Source organism: Triticum dicoccoides, chromosome 2A, assembly GCF_002162155.2.
Source record: "Triticum dicoccoides isolate Atlit2015 ecotype Zavitan chromosome 2A, WEW_v2.0, whole genome shotgun sequence".
Classification (NCBI taxonomy): Eukaryota; Viridiplantae; Streptophyta; class Magnoliopsida; order Poales; family Poaceae; genus Triticum; species Triticum dicoccoides.
Window position 1 is genome coordinate 775,327,529 of NC_041382.1, and position 980 is coordinate 775,328,508.

Here is a 980-nt window from a genome sequence, read left to right on the forward strand (position 1 = left end):
AAGACTTCAATATATTCCCGCAAAAAAAAATGGAAGACTTCAATATCACTGGAGCACAATGGAGCAGTTGGCTCGGTCTAATCAATCTGAAAGACAACTACAAGTTGGAAAGCATCTCTTTTTTCTGCGGGGTAAGTTGGAAAGCATCTAACCTTTGTATATGGTGGCAATCTGTGGAGAAATAAATGCAATTAGCTTGTGGTTTCTTGAAAGCATCCAAACCATTCCTCTCTTTTTTTCCTGGTGTCCAAACCATCCCTCTAACGAACCCCGCTCATGGTTACCAGCTACGACACACGTTACCTGAGAGGTGAAAGCCACGAGCGCCCACAAGCACTACTCCACCAGCAGAGGAACAGGAACTCCGGTGCTCGACTCTCCACCTCCAGCCGGCCTGATGACGTCTGTGGCAGGTGATGCGATGAGGAGGAAGACGGCGTGTGTCACCGGAGGTGACGGATACATCACCTCGGCCCTCGTGAAGATGCTGCTGCAAAAGGAATACACCGTCAAGACGACAATCAGAAAGTCCGGTTAGATCCTCGATCGCTCTCTATTGTGAATTTGTGATGTGATGAACCCTGAGCTGACAGGCACTGTTATTTGTTTTTTGGATCTCAGATGACATGGAGAATCACCCCCATCTCAAGGACTTGCAAGCGCTCGGTCCCTTAGAGGTCTTCCGCACCGACCTGGAGGACGAGGGTAGCTTCGATGAGGCCGTGGCCGGCTGCGACTATGCCTTCCTCGTCGCGGCTCCGATGAACCTCAACGCGGAGAACCCTGAGGTAGAGCCTGACCAAACACTCTGTACTAGGGTCAGATTTGATTATGGAAAAGGCACTGTTTTTAGTTGGTTATATCTCATGGCAGAAAGAAGTGATCGAGCTGGCCGTCAGCGGAACCCTTAACGCAATGAGGTCGTGCGTGAGGGCGGGGACGGTGAAGCGCGTGATCCTGACATCGTCAGTGGCGGCTGT

The 980-nt window shown here is 50.9% G+C and overlaps 1 protein-coding gene across 1 annotated transcript; it reads left to right on the plus strand.

Moving 5' to 3' along the window:
• Window positions 1-234: 234 nt before the first annotated feature.
• On the plus strand, window positions 235-975 carry LOC119358439 (anthocyanidin reductase ((2S)-flavan-3-ol-forming)-like; the record flags this gene model as incomplete). The annotated part of the gene is made up of 3 exons (XM_037624981.1): window positions 235-533; window positions 622-788; window positions 874-975. Coding segments are annotated over exons 1-3 (405 nt in total), but the record flags the coding sequence as incomplete, so codon positions are not given.
• Window positions 976-980: the final 5 nt, after the last annotated feature.